Genomic DNA, 22,721 nt, shown 5'->3' with positions numbered 1-22,721 from the left:
TCACCATATGATGCCTGAAGAGGAAGCAGGGCAGTTGAGCTCAGCTCCAGAACAGAGCAGCAGGAGAGCAAGAGAGGATCCCCCAATACAACCTATCTCAGCCCCCAAAACAAAACAATAAACCCAACCTGGCTTCCATTCTGTTGGGGTAGGAAGAAGATAACATGTGAGGCAAAGTCAAAAGGTAGACCATCTATACTCTACTATGCTACCCTGCTGTCACATCCCAGGGAGAAGCCCCATGATAGATGGTGACACCAGGATTCTGGTAGATAATTTGTATCCCTATAAAACTATACCAAAGCAGGTAATAATAATAACAATAATTATTATTATTATAACTAATATTTATATGGTGCCTACTATATGTTAGGCACTGTGCTAAATGCTTTACAAACACCTTGTTTTTATCCTCACAACAATGCTAGGAGGTAGGTGCTATTATTATCTCCCTTTTACAGCTGAGGAAACAGAGGCAGATAAGTAGTTAAATGACTTGCTTAGGGTCACACAGCTAGTAATAATAATAATTTTGATGATGACAGCTAATGTTTATATAGTGTTATCTGTGTGCCAGGTACTATGCTAAGTCCTTTACAGTGATTATTTCATTTGATCCCCATAACAACTCTGGGAGGTAGGGGCTACTATTTTTAATTATTTTAATTTTACTGATGAGGAAACTAAGGTTAAGTGACTTGCCCAAGGTCACACAAGTGAATTCAAGTCTTCCTGATTATTGGCCCAGCATTATAGCCACTATATTAACAAACTGTCTCTAAGGTAAGTCAAACAGACAAAATCTAGATATGGGAAGCCTAGCTACTAATAAATAATCATAAAGAGACCTGAATTAATAAGGCAGGAGGTCACAAATGGGTGTCATAGAGATCTATGCTTGGCTGTGAGGTAATTAATTGACATTTTTAATCAATGACTTGGATCAAGGTAGAAATCAGATTTTTAGATAACATGAATCTGGGAGGAGACATACAATCAGGACCCCAAAATATCTTGGCAGGTAAGAGAACTGGGGTGAATCTAATTAAATAGAGACAAATGGCTTACAAATAAATTAAACAGAGATAAAAATCTTCTCCATATGTACAGGCTAAGGGAGGCCAGGTTTGACAATAGCTTGCCTAAAAAAGATCTGAGGAGTTTCATATACTTCAGGTTCAATATTGTTCAGCTGGTGTGGTGTGGCAAAGGCCGAGGCAATCTTGGGTTACATTAAGAGAGTCCAGAGTTTCTAAGAGTAAAGAAAGGCCATTAAACTCTTCCCTGGGTTGGGCCACATCTGGGTACTGCAGTTTAAGAAAGAATGTGCTAAGTTGGAAAGCATCCAGAGAAGGGCAACCAGGAAGATAAAAAGCTCTGAGTCCATTTCATAAGAAGATTGGCTGAAGAGCTGGCAATACTTAGCCAGGAAAACCAGGAAAAATGGATAGAAGTTATAAATACAAAAATTTAGATTTAATGTCAGAAAAAAATTCCTAACAATGAGAGGTTATCCCAAAGGGGAATGGGCTGCCTCGAGAGGTAGAGGGTTCTTCTTCATCATTTATTCATTCATTCATTTATTTATTTATCCATCCATCCATCCATCCATCCATTCATTTATTTGTTTATGTATGTATGTATTCATTTATCCCTTCATCCATCCATCCATCCATCCATCCATTCATTCATTTGCTTATCTATCTATCTATCTATCTATCTATCTATCTATCTATCTATCTATCTATCTATCTATCTATCTTTTAAGTCCTTACCTACTATCTTAGAATCCATACTGTGTATTGGTTCTAAGAAAGAAGAGTGGTAAGGGCTTGCCCAGGGTCACAGCTAGGAAGTATTTGAGGTCATATTTGAACCCGTCTCATCTCTAGATCTGGTTCTCAATCCACTGAGCCACCCAGCTGTTCCTAGTTTCTTCTTTATTGAAAGGCAACATGCAGAGTTACTTGTATAGTCTGTTACCAATGGGAATTCCTTGGAGACAGGGGTAAACTAGATAAGAGGTTCTTCTTTTAGGGATCTGTGAATGGGAAAAAATATATGTATATCTATATGTATATTTTTCATAATTACATTTCAATATAATTTGTTTCCTTTGTAACCCTATGTATTTTATTTTATGCTTTCAAAAATATTCTGAGAAGGAGCCTATTGGCTTTAATAGGTTACCAACATGGTCTAAAACATGTGAAGGGCAAACTTTTCAAAGAGGGGGGCCAAAGGAAAGGAAATGCTCAGGTGTCAGTCTGTTTCTAAGGCAACTCTTTCAAAATTTCATTGTATTGTATCCTACTCGTCGTATTCTAATGTTGCGCAGCTGGATAGAATATTTCAGGGGGCCGCATCTGGCCTAGTTTGCCCATCACTGGTCTAAGACATAAAAAAGGTGAGAATTCCTGGATTCCTGAGGTCCCTTCCAACTTGAAATTTTGTGATTCAATATAAGTATGAATATTTGTCATTTACTACCTGTGTGACCTCAGGCCCTTCTCTTGGCCTCAGTTTCCTTATCTATAAAATGAAGAGTTGTATTAGATGAGCTTTAAAAGCCCTTTCTCGTTCTAAATCTACAATCCCAGGATCTTTAAAGTTCCTTTCTGCTCCAAAAGTCTATGAACTACATATAACACGGGAAAAAATGAAAATCCTAACAAGCAATGGAAAAGTGAAAGGTATGAGAACTTACAACTACTCATGACTTCCCCTTCCTCCTGGTCAGCCTCCAATCTGAGCAGAAAGGTGGGCCAACTTTTCTTCATGAAAATTGCCTCCATTTTTTAGCATGGCCCCAGCCAATCAAATTAGGCTCCCATGAGGAATACTGCCTGATTTTCATTGTCTTATTTTAGACACCGGAAACAAAAGCCCACCCGAGTCAGAAGGGCTGACAAGGCTCTTCTGAAACAAGTATGGCTGAGCCCGTCAACAAGGCCCATTTGGAAGAGTAGACCAAAGCTTGCCTAGGGCTCGGGCTCGTGAGAAGGACTTCTGTGTGGGGCGTGCCGATGGCCCTCTAAATCTCCAGATGACAGCTGAGAAGCTCTCCTGGCAACTGACAGAAGAGGCCCCTAGCAGCTGAGGCTAAGGAACAACTCAGGACAGCTGCTGGGAGGGCAAGAATTCCTTTTCCTTAAATCCAGTACTTGGAAACCTCTCTTGGAGATCAGTTCTAAGCCACTGGGGCATTTCCTCATAAGCCCTTCTTCCAGAGTTTGCTTCAGTGGGGGAGACGCAAGCAATAAGTGGGTCCAATGGGTCCCAGAATATTTTCCAACACAGACACCCACTTTAGCACTTCTGGGACTGGGAAAACAGGAAGGCTCACAGTCCCGGAAGAAACTCTAAAGAGGTGTGATTTTTAAATGTGACTTTCTGGAGGTGGTTATGAAAAGTGGGATGCCGCATGACATAGGATAAAAGACATCTGAGTACCTCTACAGTTCCGAGAACCTCTCATCTGGGGCAAAAAGGAGGAAAATAATATCTCTCTACAAGAGCAAAGCCCAATTTGAAGATGAGGGAGATGCGGGGGTTACCCAAGTGAAGCACATTGAAGGCATGGCTAGCTTGGCAGTCTCTGAGAAGAAGGAAGACTTAGCTGAGCTTTGTCTTTTTTTTTTTTTTTTTTAAACCTTACCTTCTGTCTTAGAATCAATACAGTGTATTGGTTCCAAGGCAGAAGAGCAATAAGGTCCAGGCCAGTGGTTCCCAAACTTTTTTGGCCTACTGCCCCCTTTCCAGAGAAAATATTCCTTAGCCCCCTGGAAATTAATTTTTTGAAATTTTACTAGCAAATAATAGGAAAGATAAATGCATCTGTGGCCATCAGTGCCCCCCTGGATTGCTACAGCACCGACCAGGGGACAGTGGCACCCACTTTGGGAATCACTGGGCTAGGCAATGGGGGTTAAGTGACTTGCCCAGGGTCACACAACTAGTTAGTGTCTGAGGCCATATTTGAACCCAGGGCCTCCCGTCTCTAGGCCTGGTTCTTCATCCACTGAGCTACCCAGCTGCCCCCAGCTAGCTAAGCTTTTGAAACCCAGGTTAACCCTGGACTCAGACACCCTCAGCTTTTAAGAGGCAAGGAAGTGGGGAGGAAAGAGTACTGGGCCTTAGAGGCCTGCATTTCAATTCCTCCTCAGGCACAAGACATGAGCCATGGGCCTGTTTGAGGTGTCATAACTTTCTAGCTGGAGGGGCCCTTTGAGAACATCCAGGGAAATCTCTCCATTTTTCTGAGAAGGGAACTGAAACCTAAAAATATTCAGTGATGTGCCCAAGGTCACATAGGAAAAAAGTGCCAGAGACAGGATTCAAACTCAGATCTTTTGACTTCAAATTCAGTGCTTCTTCTACTCCATGAGACTTAACCTCTGGCAACCCGAGTGTTCTTATCTTGAAAATGGAGGTAATGATATACTTAATATTTTATCCTACGGGGCTGTTGTAAGAATTGAATGAGATGTTTTGTAAATCTTCAAGTGCTGCAAAAATGTTAACTATTACTTATTCTGGAAACATCAATCTGAGTTGCTTTAATTAAAAAAAAAACCCAACAACCACAGAAAGAAAATGAGGCACACAACAGATGTATACACTGCTGTGAAGCTTATGGTAACTGGCAGCAGAATGGGAGGAAGCACCCCAGCTTGTTTATTCTCTCGTTTTACCACGTCGTCATCTTTGTCTGGTTTCTGTCCTTCAGTTCTGGGAGGGCACTGCTTTTCCAGGAATATATATTCATGAACTCAAAAAGGCAAGATCTTTCAAGATTAATTTGCCATTTCAAAACAGCTTTGAAGAAGAAAAAAATACCCTGTAATTTCTAAGTGTTATTACAATTGGAACACCAGCAAAGCACAGGAGGTCAACATTAAGTTCTAACACTCATCTTATTTAGATTCATTTAAATTTAGCAACTTTACAATGTTTTAAATGTAGAAAAAAATTGGTGGAGGTGGAGGAGCAGATGAAACAAAGTACTTTTTGTCTCTTTGTCCCCACATCCAGGATTGCTTAGAGTTTGAATGCTCCCCCACCTCACCTCAGTCAAAGAAATTCTAGATTTCATCAGCAAGTGTTCTGTGGAGCAGGAAGAGACACTATGGGGAGCCTGGTCAGACAAGTGACTTGAATCTGAATACAGCCACTCCTCATCCTATTTATTAAACAGGATATTTCTTAAAAGAGCAGTAGCTAGATGGAGCAGTGCAAGACCTGGAGTCAGGAAGACTCATCTCCCTGAACTCAAATCTGGCCTCAGACACTTACTAACTGTATGATTCTGGGTAAGTCACTTCACTCCGTTTGCCTCAGTGTCTTCATCTGTAAAATGAACCGGAGAAGGAAATGGCAAACTACTATAATATTTTTGCCAAGAAAACTCCAAATAGGGTCATAAAGAGTTGGACATGACTGGCTGAACAACAAAGATTTCTTATATTCAGCATTTAATGAATGTTTGTTGAGTGAATGAAGTCAAAAAAGTAGCCTTAGTTTACACCAAAACATGGTCGCAACTAGCCAGATGTTGGGAGTGGGGAAGGAAGAGACTAAGTATATAGAGCCTACTATATGCCAGCCACTATGCTAAGGGCTTTACAAATAATCCTGCCAGGAAGGTGCTGCTATTATCACCCCCATTTTTAGTTGAGGAAACTGAAGCAAACAGATATTAAGTGACTTGCTCAGGGTTGCATAGCTATTAAGTGTCTGAGGTTGGATTTGAACTCCAGTCTTCCTGATTCCAAGCCCAGTGCCCTATCTACTGCCATTACCCAGCTGCCAAAGAGTTTAGGAAAAAAATGTTTTCATCAATAATCTAATCCAATTCACTGGACATTTACCAAACCTCTAGTATTTGCAGAACAGGCATAAGAGAAGAGAAAAATAAAGCCTGAATGGAGGGAATTTGCATTAAAAAAAAAAAAAAAAGACTAGGTCTCCCTTTCTTCCCCAGACTGCAAGTACATCAAGCTGGTCCCACTTTGATCTCCCTATTTATTTGAATTTAGGGTAGATACCAGATTAGCTTAACTCACTGAGGACCCAAATCCCCTAGCTCAAGTCATCCACTTAGGAGGCAAAGCCAAGATGGCAGCTTGGTAGCAGCGAAAGCTGAAACCGCTTTGAAAATCCTTCCAAACTAATCTTTAAGAAGTGCCTCAAAATGATGGGAGTCAAAAACCAACGGCAAGATGGAGTGAGGGGGCAAACAATTCAAAAGGTAGGTAGAGAGAGTCGATTTTCACAGGATAAGGAGGAGCCAGAAGCAAAGGTGCACACAGAGGAGTGCTGTGTGCCTCCCCAGGTTCTGAACGTGAGCATAGGCCAACTTCGGGGATGCTGGGTCCGAGGCCAGAGAAGAATCTTGAGCAGAGGAATGACCCATGTTCTTTGAGAACATGGACATGAATAACCCCTGGCTCTTTCTGCTTAGGAAAACCAGCTGTCCCCGGAATGATAGGGACGATATACAACCTGCAGTGATACGGCTCCAGGATCTATCACCATCTCACTGCTTAGTTTCTCATTTTCATGGACACAAACATCTCTTGGTTAGGAAAGAGACCAAATACTAACAGCCTCTAAATAGAGCTCCCTGGTGCTAAGGGTGCCCTCGCCTTTCAGTTCTCCTTCGGCCACCATGCCCATCATCCAGAGGAGGGGCCTGGAAACTGAAGAGACAATCTCCCCACCACGGCTGCTTTACCTTCATGAACATGCTGAATCCAGTTTTAAGAAGGTCAGTGAGGCCTGAGGACATGGGTTCAATATCAACAGGATCTGGTCTCTCTGGATTAAAGATCTCCTCCACAACCTGCTTCAGCAATGGCTTATAGGTAGCCTGAAAAAAGAAAGTGCAGCTATGTAAGTGAAGGGGTTAAAAAAAAAAGATAAACCAAAGAACTAGAGGATGTTTCACATGTTTTATGCTCCACTTTGTAACCTAATTTATGGCTGCCCTCTTTAGTTATTCCCAAACATTGGATTCACTAAAGAGTTTCCTTTCTAATTCATTTACAATGGCTGAAGTAAACTAACGAAGCACCATTACATTCTAGTATTAAGAAAGAGACCTTTCCATAAAACTATTGAAATGCAAAAAAAGAAAAAAAGTCCATCTCAGGTTTGATAGAAGGCGTCTCTGCTCAAATACACACACTCTCACACATTTGTTATTGTCTTGTCACTGTTTCATCTATTTATTTATTTGTTTGTTTATTATATATAATAAAATAAAATTTATTATTTATTCATCAGTGTTGAGAGTCTTTAGGTTCCCAGTGAGGAACTCCCTCTCTCCATGCTAATGATTTTATCTCTATCAGCATGGCTTTAATTAAAATACTAATTTATATTATTATATCAGTTTTCATTATTTTTAATCGTAACAGAAGGAGATGGCTAACCTATATCTACTCTATAATGGAAGCTCACAGTTGCATGAGGCAAAGAAGTTAGTGACACGTCCTGGGATCACACAGAAGTAAGAGCCAAAGGCTGAATTTGAATCCAAGTCTTGCTATTCATTACACCTCACTGCATCTATACACAAATATGTCCATATACGTGTGTACATGAGCCTACAGATAAGAAGTTCTTGACCTCCAGGCTTGCCAGTGAGCCAAACACTACCTGAGAGATTCCGGATGTGGGAGGTACCTCTGGTGACCAAGCAGAATTTCACCCAGAGGTGTTTTTTGAGATGTAGGAATAAGTCATCCTTAGTGTCTCTGATGATGTTCATGAGCTGGCAAGTTGGAGGTGAAGAGTGTCATTCATAGGCTTTCAAAAGTTCTTCCCTGATTCCACAGCATGGTGGTTGAGGGGATGCCTGGTGCCACCATTTCCCAGCTGAAAGTTACTCTCCCTGAACCTATGTAGGCCATTCAATATGACTTTCATTTTCTGACTTTTATTCTATCTGTTTTTATGTCTCTTCTTCACTACTGGATGGTAAACTCCATGAGGACTGGGAATGCATTACTTTTCAACTTCACATCACAGACCTTTCCACAAAGTAGGCACAACATGAATATTTTTGAGTGAATACTAAAAGAGCTAAACAGAGAAACACTCAAGAATACTATATTTGAAAAGCTAAAGCAAAGTTGGAAAAAGATAGACAAATACAATATTGCAACATCCTTACTTACCCTTAACTGAAATGGCTATCAACATATTCTTTCTTTTCTTATTATTACTTTAAAGCTAGAAGCTCTTGGCCCTTCTATAGCATTTCTCACAATAGTTGCTTTAAGCCTATTCTTTCCTCAAACCTCTCAAAGGAGCACTTCCCCTTTCTTTCTCAGTAGAGGATCTCTCCTTATCTTTCATGGAGAAATAGAGGTCTCTCTTTTCCCTCTTCTTCCTCTCAGAACCTGTTGACATCATCATTCCCAGTTCTAGTCTTTAATAGTGTCTGATAAAGAGGTTGTCCTTCTCCTGGACAATGTCAACTGGGACCCTTATATTCCTGATTCCTGTCTCCTTTAGAAGATGGGATCCATGATTATCCCCTGTTTATCTCTGATCTTTATTTTCTTTCTAATTCCTGGCTTCTTATCTGCTTCCTCTAACAGATCTTTCTCAGACTGGTCTCTCTCATCTTAAAAAACAAACAAAAACTCTTTATTTATAGGGATAGGAGACACTTTGTTGGGGGACACTAAATACATTGGGACCTTGTATTCTCTACATCTTTCAGTCAATGAAGTGACAGTAAAAAATCCATTCTACTGTTGGCTATTGTTTACAAAAGCTGTACTATTGATCAATGATGCCCTTGATGCATAGATAAAGGATTTTCACAAAAGTTTTAGCTAGATGGGAAATTATGTGTAAAGGTCAGTAGCTAATGGTTTCATTCTGGGTGTCTTTAAAATACTTTCCCACACTTTTGATAGCTTTCCCTGCTACTAAAAACTTATGAATCAGTTTCTCAATACCTTTATAGTGGTGTCACCTTCAGCATGGATCTGTTCTAAGGATCTACAATCCAATCTAGCTGTTTTGTTCTTTTGTGTTCTTTCTGTCCTCTAGAACAGTGATTCCCAAAGTGGGCGCTACCGTCCCCTGGTGGGTGCTGTAGCAATCTGGGAGGGGGGTCGATGATGGCCACAGGTGCATTTATCTTTCCTATTAATTGCTATTAACATTTTTAAAAAATTAATTTCAGGGGGCTAAGTAATATTTTTTTCTGGAAAGGGGGCAGTAGACCAAAAACGTTTGGGAACCACTGCTCTAGAACAACATCCAGGGTTATGATGTTACAGTTTACTTGGGGTTGGCTCTTCTATCCTTGAGAGTAAAAAAAGTTTGTTTAAAAAAATCATTATAGACTTTTCCTGTTGTTCTATTTGTCATCCTCCTTCTATTTTTATGCATAAAAGTCTTTAGGATAATTTTTGCTTAATTGAAGGCCTACAGAAGTATTCTTAAAATTTTTTTTGTATTTTACTACTTTTTGTTTCTGAGATGATACTGCTTATAAACTTCCATCAATTTTCCTCATAAAACTTTACAAATAATTTTGTTTTAAGCCATTGTAGATATTGACTGCTGCTACATCTCTCTGCTTGGAAAATAAGTTAAGCATTTTTTTAAAACTAAGGTGTGTTTTAAACTCTTTTAGTCTTCTTGTTATGACCTGGTAAAGAGATAGTTGATGGGGCAGCTAGATGGTTCAGTAGATTGAAAGCCAGGCCTAGAGATGGGAGGTCTTGGGTTCAAATTTGACCTTAGACACGTCCTAGTTGTATGACTCTTGGTAAGTCACTTAACCCCCATTTCCAAGTCCTTATTGCTTTTCTGCCTTAGAACCAATACACAGTATTGATCCTAAGATGGAAAGTAAGAGTTTTTAAAAAAGAGAGAAAGTTGAAAAGTGAAATGAGATGTGTCTAGAGACTGGTCTACAGGTGACTAAGGCAATCACCCATCAGGACAGCAGGGCCAAAGAAGTCAATATCAAGTGGCTGGTCATTATGCATATGTTTACTATAACTCCCTTTTGGTTGTTGTTATTGTTATTTTCTCCAGTAGAATACAAGTTCCTGGAGGGCAAGAACTGCTTTGTTTTTGTCTTTCTGTCTCCAGCATAATGCATGACACATATAAAGTGCTGAATTAATGCCTGATGCTTGACTATAATGGTTTGCTGATTAGGTATGTCAAGCAGTGAGTCTAAATGAGATGGGGGCACAGGACACAGTCACTGAGAACACAGGGATCATAACCTGGAGCTGGGCATGAGTAGAAGAAGCCATTTGGAAAGCTAAGGTGAGCTAAGCCCACACATAGGCCTGGGGTGGAATCTCGGAGCTGAAGGAGCCAGGACCAGGCTAAAATCACATGAATGCTTCAACGTGTCCATATTGCCTTGTACAATTTGGAAAATGTCCCTTTGGGGGCTACCGATTTTGAATTTCCTTGTTAATTGGGCAAGAAGCATAAAAAACAGAAAGTATCTATTAAGGGCACATCCAGGCTCATACCAAGGTTATCATGTCAGATCCATATGCTATTAAATCTGAAAGAGGTCATGAGCCACGCTTCCGAAGAACAACATCTTTTTACTAGCTCCATGATGCTGAAGCTGAAAAACAGCAATAAATCAAACATTGCAACATTTGGGGAAAGAGATTAAGGCTCATATTAAACAGGGCATTTACTTTGAGAAATTATAGGGTAAATATTATCTAAACAAAACAAAAATGCTGTGTTCAAGTTGTCAGGCAACCGAGTCCCCTAAATAAATACAACCAATTGAAATCCTGGGCTAAGAATAGGCCAGGAAGTTGTAGATGTCTGACCATCTATGATAATTCACTGGGTATTAGACTTTAAAGAAAAGGCTTAAAAAAAGGTTTTTATTAGTTCTAACACAGAAAAGATAAAAAGAACAAAAAATCAAAGTTAGCTTCAGCTTTGGGAGATGTGGCCTCCCCTGCCTCCCTGTAGAAATTGGTCTGGTCAGCAGGGAGAGGTTAGCAGCTTGTGTGGCTTTCAGTATTGATTCTATACAGGTTTCAGGAATGAGTCCTTCTTGAGGCTTTCTTAGCATATAAGAATTCTGTATTTAGGTTCACAATGTTTTTGTTTAACTACATTTATAATCTGTTAAACTCAAAATGTACTTTGGGTTTAGTGAAATAATTATTAGTGAGATAAACATAGCCTCATAACAACCCTGGGAGGTAGGTGATATCATTTCCTCCATATTTTACAGATGAGGAAGCTGAGGCAAGCAGAGGTTAGACAACTCTCCGAGGATCACACAGCCAGTAAGTGTCTGAGACTGGATTTGAACTCAGGCCTTTCTGATTCCAGGCTCAGTGCTATATCCACTGAATAAATGCTTGTGAGACTAAAGTCATTAGAGTCACCACATGCGGCTAGACCCGCAACTAATCATTCGCTTCAATAATCTGTCTCTGGCAATGACACTAAAGGATGTGCCATGCAGACAGGTACACTGGTCTTCCCTGTTATCAACAAACGAGTATCTGAATGGAAAAACATTGGGTGCCTCCTCTGTGCGAGGTACCATGCTGGACAGAAGGCAAGGCCCTTTCTAGGGGTGGTTAGCATGGGTGAGTTGTAGAGCATTTCAGCAGAATTTACTGAAAGGACTGAAGTGTGTGCTCCCTACAGATATTTACCATTCCTTCATACTCTGTGTTTATCCCGAGTAAAGGCATCTTTGAGTTTGCTGACTACAAGGGATTAAGTCTTGGAGCTTGAGGGATGGAAAGTCTCCCTTTCCATATGTCTGTGTGGGAGATATATCTGAGAGAGTGTACTCTGGGGATCTAGGATGAATTATACTGCCTCTACATTAATGAATGCAGCCAGTTTTTAAGAGTTCCTTGGCAATAAGCAAGCAAGGGGTGCCTTTGGTTTTGCCCACAGAAACAAAAATGGCTCTTCATGTGCTCAAAAGTAGACCCGGAGATGTGCATCAATTGGAGAATGGCTGAACAAATTGTGGTGTAGGATGGTATTGGAATACTGGAAAGACCTTGATGCAGAGTGAAATGAGCAGAACCAGGGAAACATTGTACACGTAACAGCAATATTGTGGAATGGTCAAATGTGATAGACGTAGCTACCCTCAGAAATACAATGATCTAGGATAATTCCAAGGGACCTATGACAAAGAAACTATCCACTTTTAGAGAAAGAACTGATGGAGTCACAATGCACATGAGAACATGTGATTTTCCAATGGTTCATTTGGGTTTATGTTTGAGGGTTTTGGTTTTATAAGATTCCTTACTTACAAAAATGAATGATATGGAAAAAATAAATTAATTAAAAAAAAGTAGACCCTGAGTGTTCTATAGGTGCTGGAGACCAGGGTACACTTGTTCCTCATAGAGCCATAGGAAGCAGAAATGCAACTCAGGTGATCGGGGAGTAGGGACTCGGGGACTTGGCCAGATCTCCTCCTTCCTCAGTCCTCAGAGAATCCTAGAGACACCTCAGCTTAGAAAGAGGAGGAGAAATAGGGTGGAACTAATAAAGAATGGAGACATATTAGGGATCAGGGAAAGGGATCTGGATAAAGGAAAAGGCTGAACTTCAATTGCCTAGAACAGGGGTTCTTAAACTGGAATATGTGAGTTTGACTCCAAAAATATTTTCCTAACTGTAGTTCAATATGACTGATTTCCTTTGTAATCTAATTTATTTTATTTTAAGCATTCAAAAACATGATACCTAGAAGAGGATTAGGTTTCACTGAGTTGTCAAAGGGTCCATGATACAAAACAGTCAAGAAAGAAAGGATGTTGGGAAAAAAAAGTCAACTCTTAAGCAGGAGTCAACTCCAGACTCTTGTCTACCTGTAGTTGCCTTTATCTGCAAAAATAATGATGATGATAGCCAACATGTAGTAAACAGACATATTTAAGCTCTACAAGGCATTTAGATACATCATCTCATTTGCTCCTCACAAAAATCCCATAGGAAGGGGATGATAGCACACCATTTTATAGATAAGAAAGGCTGAAAATGATGAAATGGCTTGTCCAGGGTCACATAAGCTACTGGGTCTGAGGTGGGATTTGAACTCAGGTTTTCTGACTGTCTGGCATTCTTGCTTCTCTGTCACCTAGCCTCCCCAAGAAACTTCTCTTCTAACTTTTTGTGCCTTTATAATATAACTGGCTCCTGATTAATGCTAGTAACCAATCCCCCTGAAGCTCTCACATTATTTGAATTCCCACTTCATATTTCCATTGAATTGGAACCAATGACCATATTTTCAACAATTATAACTTCAAATAGTTAAAATGCAATACATGCGACCATTTCTGGGATTCATTATTTGTAAGCAGCAGGACCTAACACTGGAAATGAGATTCTTATCACTAGAGTCAGATGTAACTAGGAGCTGAGTCCGAGAGGTGGGAATTCCCAAGTTCCAATATAGCCTCAGACATTTACTAGCTTTGTGACCCTGGGAAAGTCATTTAACCACAGTGTGCCTCAGTTTCCTCAACTGTATAAGGAGGATAATAATAGGCACCTATTTCCCAGGATTGTCATGAGCATCAAATAAGATAATATTTTTTACAAAGTACTTAGTACAGTGCCTGGCACATAGTTGGTGATACATAGATGCTTATTTTCCTTCCTTTCCCTTCCCTCTTCAAAGGGAATGGCCAGAATCCTGATATTTTTAAGGATGCAGAAGATGAGTTTGGGTTCTTGAGCCTGCCAGTCCCAGAAAGGAGCCACCAAACCTGGGAGTGGCGGTATGCAGGCAGAAATCCTGGCCCATCTTGCCCCATATTGTGGTGAGTAGGAGAGACTTGGTATGCTGTCACAATGTGACCTCTTTTCAGAAACCCACTAAACTGAAACTTGTAAGAGAAACTGCAGTTCATGCGTGCCTTAGATAAGATTTACAAATATTAAATGTTTATATGAACTTGGCCAGAGTAGTCATTACGATGGTCACAAATACTACAGGATCTCATTAGGGTCCTTCCTCCCCCTCCTCTCCCCCATTTATAATAAATCCAGCACATCTTTCTCAGTTCTTGACATTCTTCTGTCTAATTCTTAGCATATATCATAGCTCAAGTATGCCATTTTGAATAAGACTTCGGAGTCTATAAGGTCACTCTTTTTAATGACCAAGCAACATATGATTAATTAGCTAAATAGTTTTATCTCTTGTTTTTTATGATCCCCAGTTCACTGAATAGAGGAAATATTTTTGCTTTTGATTAAAAGGCAAGTCTAAATGACCCATCTGCGTCAATATTTCTAGAACTCTCAGCAAGAGATAATTAATATTAGATGGCTATCATGATCACAATTAATTTAAACACTCCTTTGCAGTTCAGGGCCCAGGCAAAAGAAGAGACTGTGAGGTGGAGAAGAAAGGGGCCCTGTCCTATGACCCAGGAGACCCATGTTCAAGTCCTACCTTTACCACTCTTCGTTCCTTAACCTCCTTATTTATAAAATGAGATCAATTACACCTGCTTTCATTAATTCACAGGGTAGTTGGGAGGATCAAAAAGAGGAACACTCATGAAAGGGCCTCCCTGGACAAGGCCTATTCCTAATACCTGAGAAGGATGTGAGAGTCCATCAGTCTGGGGATTTGCATGTGGGAACTCCCTTCACTACTCTGGACTACCACTCATCTATGACTTTAGAAATCAGTACTAATGAGCTTATCAGGTGAAAGAAAGATCTAATGGCTTGCTTTGGGACACAAAGCTTGTACGGTGAGGGCCAACTTTCACATGCCGCATAGGGGTGTCACTGTGTGGCTCAAAGGGGAAGTGGAATAGACAACTCTTTGACCCCTACCCTTCTCCAAGACAGGCTTTGATATCTGCCAGGAGGGGAAGCAGGAAGTTGGAATCAGAAGCTTGGTCACTCTGTTGCCCTCTGAGAGAAGAGGTGCCAGGTTAGAATTATCTCTCTCTTCTCCTTTAAACATCATTCATCTAGGTGACATGATTTTCAGATTCAAGCTAAATTTCTGATTACTGTCGCTTAATAAGGAAAGGATGATCCCAAGCTTTTAAATATTGTTTATTGTTTTAAAATGTGCTATTGGAAATAATGGTACTCTATTTGAATGTGCACTGTGAATCTGCTATTTGTAAGATCCATTTACACTCACAGAATGAAAACCTCATTTTTGGGTAACATAACCCTTCTAGTTCTAAGCTATATATATACATACATATATATATTTTTTTTGATTTTTAAAACATTTTTTTAATTTTTAAAACATTTTTTTAATTAGAGCAATTGATTTTTCCTTTTTCTCATCTTGTACTGGAAGTACATATATAATCATTATTTATCCTTTTTCTGATTCTACAGCAAATACCTGAGCCTATAGGACTGTGATTAAATGCCTTTCTGTCTGATTCTACGAAAAGGGAATATGAAAGCCGTTAATAGTGCTAAAGAAAGCGCATGGTCAGAGACCTGACTGACTAAGATCTGCATAATTGCAGCAGTTCTATGCCAATACTTTAGGGCTTGGAAATTGGGGTTTGAGTCCTGGAGTCCCAGTCTTTTCTAAAACTTTAGAGGACGTGGGTCCCCTCGACTTAGATTCCTAGAAAGCACCTAAGATTGGTTATTTATTTGGCTCACTTCCCTGAAAAGCTGATAGAAAAAGCCAGATCAGAGAGAGACGTTTTCCTTAAGTCCTGGCCCTGAATGGGTAATTGCACACTGCTGAATTCACTTTAATTAGGCCTTCATTCAAAGGTCTAAGTTTATTTTCCCCAGATTTTTGCACATTTTACATTTCATTCACAAGTTAATTTTTTCTTCTTTTTTTTCTTGAATTTTATTCTTTGTATTTTACTCATCCTTAGCTGACCTGAGGTACCCTTTTTTAGAAAAAAAGGTGTGTTTAAGATTTACCTCACGGGAATATCTGTTAAGTTTTTTAAAATTCGATAATGTAAAAATATATGTATATTTAACTCTTTTAGGAGTAATTTCACGGGGAATTGTATAAATCTTAGAAGAAAATGTATTTTTTGTAATCTATAATGTAAAGTTTAAATTCTTTTGAGAATAATTTCAGGATAAGGATCCTACCATCTCCCCAGAATCCAGACGACGAACTTGTTTGGTGAAGACACCACGAAGATGTCTGAAAAGCCTTCACTGTACCATGAAGACCAAATTTTGAACTTTGGGGTGCAGTTGATTGAACTATGGGGAGTTGAAATTGAGTTGTATGTATTGTTTTAATTGTACACTGTTATACCAATAGGGGACTGCCCCCAAATTGGTTTTTTGTCAATGCGGCTAATTTTAACCATTTGTTCATCTATTTCTTTTATCCCCAAATTCCTGAAAATTTTAGAAGTTGTCTATTTTTACAGGTCCAGCGAAGAAAAAGGGCTAACCTTTTTTTTGCTGGACCTCACGGGGAATTGTAAAAGTGAAATTTGGGAGATGTCATCTTTAAGTATATATATGTATTTTCTATGGACACGGGGAAATTATCAAACTACATTTCCCGTGGTCCAACGGGTTTCCGGTTCCGGTTCTTTGGGCGTGGGGAGGCCTACGTCTCCACGCAGAGAAGAGTTTAAATCTCCTGGGTTAGTGGGGAGTGGCCTCTTGGCCAGCAGACTGAGGAAGAGGTAATAATGACTGGAACGGCAGTTTTGAATTCTTATAAGCGCGTGGTCAAATGACTTTATCTATCAAAATGGCTTTAATTAAATTACTAATTTCTATATTTATAGCAGCCTTTATTATTTTTCATATTTATAATTGTCAAGGCTTAACTCCGTTCTCTTCAAATACCACTTCCACAATGAACCTTCATAGCACCAAGAAAAAAACCCCATTTTTTCCAGGTTGATAGTAACCCAGAAATCAGAGAAAGTGTACATAGGAAAATATATGGCAGAGAGTAGAGAGTGAAGAAGTTCTCCCATTGGAAGTGAGGTACCTCAGCTCAATAAGAGAGAAAGTCCCAAATATTACCCAAAGGGGAAACTTCCTAAAGTTTCTAAGGTAGCAAGCTCAAGACAGGGACATGATAGAGATTGCTAGTTCCTCACATGTCAACTTTTCCTCAGAGTCTTATTCTCCCTTTAGCAGTCTGAAGTGGTATTGGCTTCATCCATCTTTTCTCTTGAAGCTTAAAGCCCCAAATACCCCAAATGACTGCAGAACCTAAAGAATTCTCTTTTTCTCTGACAAACTCCACTCTTCCACTTATGTAGGTGCTGGGTATTGATCTCTTGATCTCTACTAATGAACAGAGAATCTCATACCAATGGGCTTTGGCACTCAACAGTTATATTCATAAGTATCAGAAGAGAGATTTGAACTAGGGCATTTGGACTCCAAACATAGAACTCTATCCACTAGACTCTCATATATGAGATCTAGTGCTGGATGTCAGGAAGATCTGTGTTCAAATCCTACACTTATTCCCTGTAAGACCTTGGGCAAATTACTTAAGGGGGAGAGAAGAAGGTAGACTGGGGAAAGGAAGGAAATAAGTAGCGACAACATCAGTAAGGATTATTTGAAAGATAGGAGAGATATCACAAATTGAAGAAGAGCAATGGTTATCCTGATTTTTAATATAGAAGGGGAATTGAATCTAAAAATTAGAGACTACCCAACTTGACTTGGATTCCTGGGAAAATTCTAGACCACACTGTTAAAAAATGAATTGTTATTGTTCAGTGATGTCCGACTCTTTATGACCCCATTTTAGTATTTTCTTGGCAAAGATGGTGGAGTTTTTCTTTCTGTAGTTCATTTTACAGATGAGGAAACTGAGGCAAACAGAGTTAAATGACTTTTCCAGGATCACATAACTAATACATGTCTGAATCTGGATTTGAACTCATAAAGATGAGTCTTCCTGATTCCAAGAGAGTTCGCTATCTACTGTACCACCTAGCTGCCTACAAACCTGATTAGTGAACATTTATTTAAGTGGTAACTGCAAAGTGCCAACAAAGAGGTAAGTGACTTGCTCAAGGACAGACAGATGGTAAGTGGTAGACCCAGGACTTGAATCCCAAACTCTAACTCCACATCTAGGGCTTTTCCCACTGAACCTTTCTGTCTCATTATTGCCTCAACTTCTATAAAATTCTATCCGCTTAAAAGGGCTTTGGGATTCTTTCATTCTTTTAACTCTTTTATGGACCCCATTTCCCAAAGAGAAGTCTAATTGGAAACAATCCAGCATAGATTAGAAAGCCATTTGCCCATACATGTTACTTGCCTGATGGGTGTGGTTTCCAGGGATATACACAGACTTAAACTGTTTCATGAGACTTCGGGCTGCAGTGATATCATGAAGTAACTCAAAGAGCTCATCTACAGCAATTCTGGCCTTCTGAAATGTCAGGTTAATTTCAGGTTCACAGCCTGGAAAAACACAGAGACATTTTTAGGAGTAAAAGGGGAACTTTAATATATATATATATATTTTAAACCCTTACCTTCCATCTTGGAGTCAATACTGTGTATTGGCTCCAAGGCAGAAGAGTGGTAAAGGTAGGCAATGGGGGTCAAGTGACTTGCCCAGGGTCACACAGCTGGGAAGTGTCTGAGGCCGGATTTGAACCTAGGACCTCCCGTCTCTAGGCCTGGCTCTCAATCCACTGAGCTACCCAGTTGCCCCAATATATGTTTTAATAATGACATTTTGAACTAAGATACAACAGTTGAATTTTTTTTTTTTGCCTAATTTTCTCTTCTTGTTGTCCCACTGAGTTATCTTAGATCTGTTCAGACATGTCTGACTGAAATATTTTCTTTCTCTACTTCATTTTCCAGATGAGGAAACTGAGGCAGAATTAAGTGACTTGCCTAGGGTCACATAGTAAGTGTCTGAGGCCAGATTTGAACCCAGATCCTCTTGACTCCAGGCCTGGCCCTTGACCCACTATATTACCTAACTGCCCTTCAACAAGTATTTATTAAGTATCTCCTGTATTCCAGGCATTGGGGGTACAAGTACAAAGAGTTAAAAAAAAACAAAACTCTAATGGCAGGGGCCTCTCTTGAGATTCCAGGCAACTCTCTGATTATAACTTGCCAAGAGTTGCCAATCTTCATTGGTGGAGGGATATTCCACACCAAAAATCTAGACCTCCCCCAAAATGTCAGTTCCATACCAAAAAAGAAAAAAAAGTCCCAAGCATCTAACAGTCCCTTAAATATAGTAGGAATAAGTCCTTCATAGAAATTAAAAGTAATATAACTGAGGACCAAATGTTCTTGACACCTTTAAAATGAGACTTGGAGAAAGTTTGTGAAAATATATAACATTTAAAGAATCAATCTGAGACTTCTGTTCCAAAGAGAATTTCTTATTGTCTTTTTATCAGAGAGCATATTAACAATGAATGTCAAAAGAAAACATCCTGTTCACTGATTATAGACTAACAGTAATACATCAGCAGAAAGACACAGGATGTTCAGAACACCCAAAAGCATCACCCTGTTGTTGATCTCTGGTAGTGGTACACAGCCTGCTTCTTTCTCTTAGAAACAATTTCATTATCCTTGCTTTGGTCAAGAATGCTATTGTGTGAGTCCCTCAATAATGTTTATTATTTCTATCTTCTTTCTTTCTCCATCCCCTCTCCTCTCCTTCTCTTCCCTTCCTGCTTAGAATCAATATTGTGTATTGGTTCCAAGGTAGAAGAGGGGTAAGGAATAGGCAATGGGGTTAAGTGACTTGCTCAGGGTCAAACAACTAGGAAGTGTCTGAGGTCATATTTGAACCCAGGACCTCTCGTCTCTAGGCCTGGCTCTCTATCCACTAAGCCAACCAGCTGCCCCAAGTCACTTAATTTCTTTGAGCCTTGGTTTCTTCATCTGAAAAATGAGGACAATAATAACTTTAAAGCTTATCTCCTGGGGTTGTTGGGTTGTTGAGTTGAGATAATCACAAAAAGCATTTTACAAACATTAAAACATTACATAAATGCCAGCTATTGTTATCAGTCTCAAGAAGAAAGAAAGTACAATTATATTTAATCTGATACATAGTGTTCTTGTTTCAACTTTTTTAGAAGGCAATTGGACCACTGTCTTTATCAAGGCTATTGAAATGGTATAAGCAGAAGGATTAACATTGTTATTCCACATGTTGACAGTCTGGTTTAGCTTTTTGGAAAGTGAGGGAATTGATGTTCACTACTAAGTACTAAATGTGAGCCATATAATTATTCATAAAATTTCTGATGGTCAATTGGGATAGGAAAGAAAAGTAATTGCTGAGTACATTTGGTAAAGCTTAGTTTAACTGGGAGAATTTGCAGAAATGTTCTTGGTTGTATTCCTGGTAAATGAAGATCAAATGAACACAGAAAAAAAAAAGCTTTTCAGAGAAGCTGGGTAGTAAATAACCAGATACGATAAACACGGCATCCAAAACAAAAATGTCCTGTAAGCAGCCAAGATTATAATTACTCAAAAGGAAAAGTCTCCATAGTCCCTTGTTTCAAAAACCATGTAAGCCCCAAAGCAAGCATCCTGGAACACAGATATTTGATATAATGGAAAGAACAATGACTTTGAAGAAAATTCAAATCCTGCTTTCAATATATAACGCTACTTGGCTGGCAAAGTTCCCTGAGCCTTGGTTTCCTCATCTGTAGAATGAAGGGGTTGGATTATGTCAGACTCTTCAGTCCCTTTCAGCTTGAGATTTATAAATCCCTTCTCTGGGAGTCCATGTATAAGAAATCTCAATGTGTTGCTTCTTATTTTTAAATGTTTCTGCAAACATTTCAAAAATCCAAATATACATAAAGATATTTATCTCTACATGGGGCAGCTAGGTGTCACAGTGGAGAGAACCCTGGACTTGGGGTCAGAAAGACATGAATGTTCAAATCCAGCTTCAGACACTTAGCTATGTGACCCTGAGTATGTCACTTACCCCTTTTTGCCCTAGTTCCTCATCTGTAAAACGAGAAGGAAATGGCAAACTATTCCAGTACATCTGCCAAGAAAACCCCAAATGGAGTCAGAAAGAGTTAGACATAACTAAAACAACTGAACAATATAAACATCATTGTACACCCCAAAGTAGCTTTTGGTACTTTGACCAAAGGTAACTTTTAAAATCCTACTTGCTCAAACTCCACATGGAATGGTTCATCCTTTGACACAGGCATGCTTTATAATCCTTTGTAGAAGGTTTCCAATTCTGTCTAAACAAAGCTATTTCATCAGGACCATGGCTGCTGCTGTGTTTCTGATTTGCCTGGGAGCCTGAGGAGTTAGTTCTCTTGGTTGAGTGAATTAGGCAAAGGTAGGGTCAGGAAGAACAAAGGGCATGTGTTGGAACCATGGGCATTTCCTATTTGTTTATCTTGTCCTTCAGTCAAAGGAAGCTTGTGTTTGTTTCCTTATTTACTGACTTTGTTAGCTGGGGCAGATTCTTAGCTGGTTCCTTTCTCGACTCTTCTTGTATTGGCAATATTTCCTCTTTTGTTCTCAAAGACATACTTTATGGCCAAAAGATAAAAGTCAACTTAAAATTCCTTGAATTTGCATTTGCAAAGAATGGGAGGAAGAGAAAAAAAGAGGGATAGAGACAGGGCAGAAAAGAATGAGCAAAATGATGGACCAGATTGGGAATAGAACAGGATTTATTTAGCTTCCTACTAGCTTGGTGCGCCATTTCTGTACACTCTAAATTTCCCAGCTTTGCTTTTTCCCCTGTGTCCATCTACTTTCAAAATTAAAGTTGTTCTAGATAGATGAGATAAGGTGGTGACAATGGTTTCATCTTTTTCTGAATTCCTTCTAAACTATTTTCTTTTCATCAGTTTTGTCTTCCTGGCTAGCTTTCAAGCTTCTTTCCATAGGGTATATTTTCATTAGCATCATCACTTAATGGTTACCTCCTCTGCCCCAGAACCATAACAAAAACACTTTATAATTCTTTTCTGAGGATTAACACTTTCTTCGTTTGGCAAACAGATCTGGACAGTGGCTGGAATGTTTCTGAAATGCTTTGGACGTGGAGGAATTCTTTGGATTTTGTGTAAGTAGTGTCAGTCTTATTTCTATTTTGTAGCTTTGGAAACCTAGGCCTATAGAAATTAGTGACCTACCCAAGATGACTCCCAGAGTAGAACTGGGACTTGAATCTTGGCTTCTTGATGTCAAGTTCAGAGTCCTTTCCATACCATGAAAATACCTAAAAGGATATCTAGTCTAATCTCTCGATTTTTACAGATAAAGAAACAGAAGTTAAAGCTGGGATGGACTTCAGAGGTCTCTTAGTCCAATCCCTTCATTTTATAGACATTGAGATGGTGGCCCCAGAGAGGGAAACTCACTTGCCTAAGGTAACTCAGACATTAAATTGGGAAGGCAGGATTTAAATCCAGGACTTGTGACTTTACATCCAGTGTTCTTTCCACTGAACCACACTATGGTCAAATGGCTTGCCACAACCCAAAGCTAATTAGCAACAGTTAAACAAATCCCAGGTTTTCAGATTTCCAGTGCAGTTCTCTTTCCACTGTAGCCCCCCCTTCCTTCCCACCCCCAGATTTGCCTGTAATTCTATGCTAGATGTAGCATATGAATGCGGGAGGAGGAGGAGGTGGAGGTACTGTTTCCTCCCCCCTCTGGCTCTATAACATAACCACTCAAGCCTCATAGAGTGTCAGGTAAGGCAAGAG

At 39.5% G+C, this 22,721-nt stretch overlaps 1 protein-coding gene across 1 annotated transcript in view; it reads right to left on the bottom strand.

Moving 5' to 3' along the window:
* The window catches only part of SCFD2 (sec1 family domain containing 2), a 428,420-nt gene that overhangs the window by 21,227 nt on the left and 384,472 nt on the right, over positions 1-22,721 (bottom strand). The window contains exons 6-8 of the mRNA XM_044681730.1: positions 18,290-18,435; positions 6,723-6,871; positions 3,165-3,324 (exon numbers count right to left, since the gene is read on the bottom strand). Coding sequence (XP_044537665.1) covers positions 3,165-3,324; positions 6,723-6,871; positions 18,290-18,435 — 455 coding nt within the window. The remainder of the gene's footprint in view (positions 1-3,164; positions 3,325-6,722; positions 6,872-18,289; positions 18,436-22,721) is intronic.

The sequence above is a fragment of the Gracilinanus agilis genome, chromosome 6, assembly GCF_016433145.1.
Source record: "Gracilinanus agilis isolate LMUSP501 chromosome 6, AgileGrace, whole genome shotgun sequence".
NCBI lineage: Eukaryota > Metazoa > Chordata > Mammalia > Didelphimorphia > Didelphidae > Gracilinanus > Gracilinanus agilis.
The sequence above is the reverse complement of the archived record's forward strand: the minus strand, read 5'-3'. Positions and strand labels throughout refer to the sequence as shown.